Source organism: Antrostomus carolinensis, unplaced genomic scaffold (assembly GCF_000700745.2).
Source record: "Antrostomus carolinensis isolate BGI_N321 unplaced genomic scaffold, ASM70074v2 scaffold28528, whole genome shotgun sequence".
Lineage (NCBI taxonomy): Eukaryota > Metazoa > Chordata > Aves > Caprimulgiformes > Caprimulgidae > Antrostomus > Antrostomus carolinensis.
The window spans coordinates 1,390-2,448 of NW_010335454.1; the positions used below are offsets into that span (position 1 = coordinate 1,390).

The 1,059-nt window shown below is 58.3% G+C and overlaps 1 protein-coding gene across 1 annotated transcript in view; it reads left to right on the top strand.

The window, feature by feature from the left end:
* Positions 1-1,059, top strand: part of LOC104530081 (UDP-N-acetylhexosamine pyrophosphorylase) — a gene marked incomplete at its 5' end in the record, with an annotated part of 6,145 nt that overhangs the window by 1,102 nt on the left and 3,984 nt on the right. The window contains one exon of the mRNA XM_010174561.1: positions 699-892. Within this exon, the coding sequence (XP_010172863.1) occupies positions 699-892 (194 nt within the window). The remainder of the gene's footprint in view (positions 1-698; positions 893-1,059) is intronic.

A 1,059-nucleotide genomic window follows, 5' to 3' on the forward strand; every position in this document is an offset into this window, starting at 1 on the left:
GTGTCTTGCTGGTAGTATGTTGAATGCCCACAGCTTTACTTAAAGGCTGGATTAACAGCAAAGGGGCTGTGTAATTGTGTTTGCATTGGGCTTGGCTCTGGCAATCAGGTGAGAGGGTTTGCTGGCCTTGAAACTTCCAGAGAGCGAAATGGGAAAGGGAAAGTAGTTCCTCCTTCTGGCCCAAGAGTGAGGAGGAGGAAATAAACCCTAGTATGCAGAAAGGAGAAAGCCCTGTGTCCCTGCACACCGCCCTTCTGTGGTGGCACTGACAAGTAGGGTTTTCCTGGGGGGTCACATACCCAGAGGAAGGTGTGTGGGTGTGAGGAAGAGGAGGGAGGTCAGGTGTAGGGGGATGGCTCTGCTGAGCCAGCAGCCTCCTGCTTGTGTGCAGCAAGCTGGCTGTTCTCGTGCGGGCTGGGTGCTAAAAATATCTGTGCCCTCTGCCAGCCACACGCGGGCTTGGTGCCAGATCCTGCCTGTGCCCTCTGGGTGTGCCTGACACCCTGTCACCCAGCCCTGCTGTCTCAGCCTCCTCTGGTCACCATTGTCAGAAGCACCTGGGAGGGCTCCAGCATCCCTGTCCCTGCACTATCCCTTCTGTCCTGTGCAGGAAAACACCTCCATGGGGGCTGCTAGGGAGCATATTGGAAGCACAGGGCTTTGTGGGGTCTTCCCCTGACAGTGCTTCCCTTGGGCAGGTGGTGGAGAAGACCAACCCTACAGAGCCGGTCGGTGTGGTGTGCAGAGTGGATGGTGTCTACCAGGTGGTGGAGTACAGCGAGATCTCCCTGGCCACCGCCCAGAAACGGGGCCCGGACGGGCGGCTGCTCTTCAACGCGGGCAACATCGCCAATCACTACTTCACCACCGCCTTCCTGAAAGATGTCGTCAAGTAAGGGCCTGTTGGGAAAAAAAGCACTGGTGCTGAGTGGAGCTGGCTGCCTGCGCCTTGCTTCCCGCTGGCTGGGCTCCAGCTGTTTGCAGGCGTGCAGGGATGAGGTCTGCAGGGTCTGGCCCCTGCCCTTGTACGTGTTCCTTGACCCCACCTCTCTGCCCGGT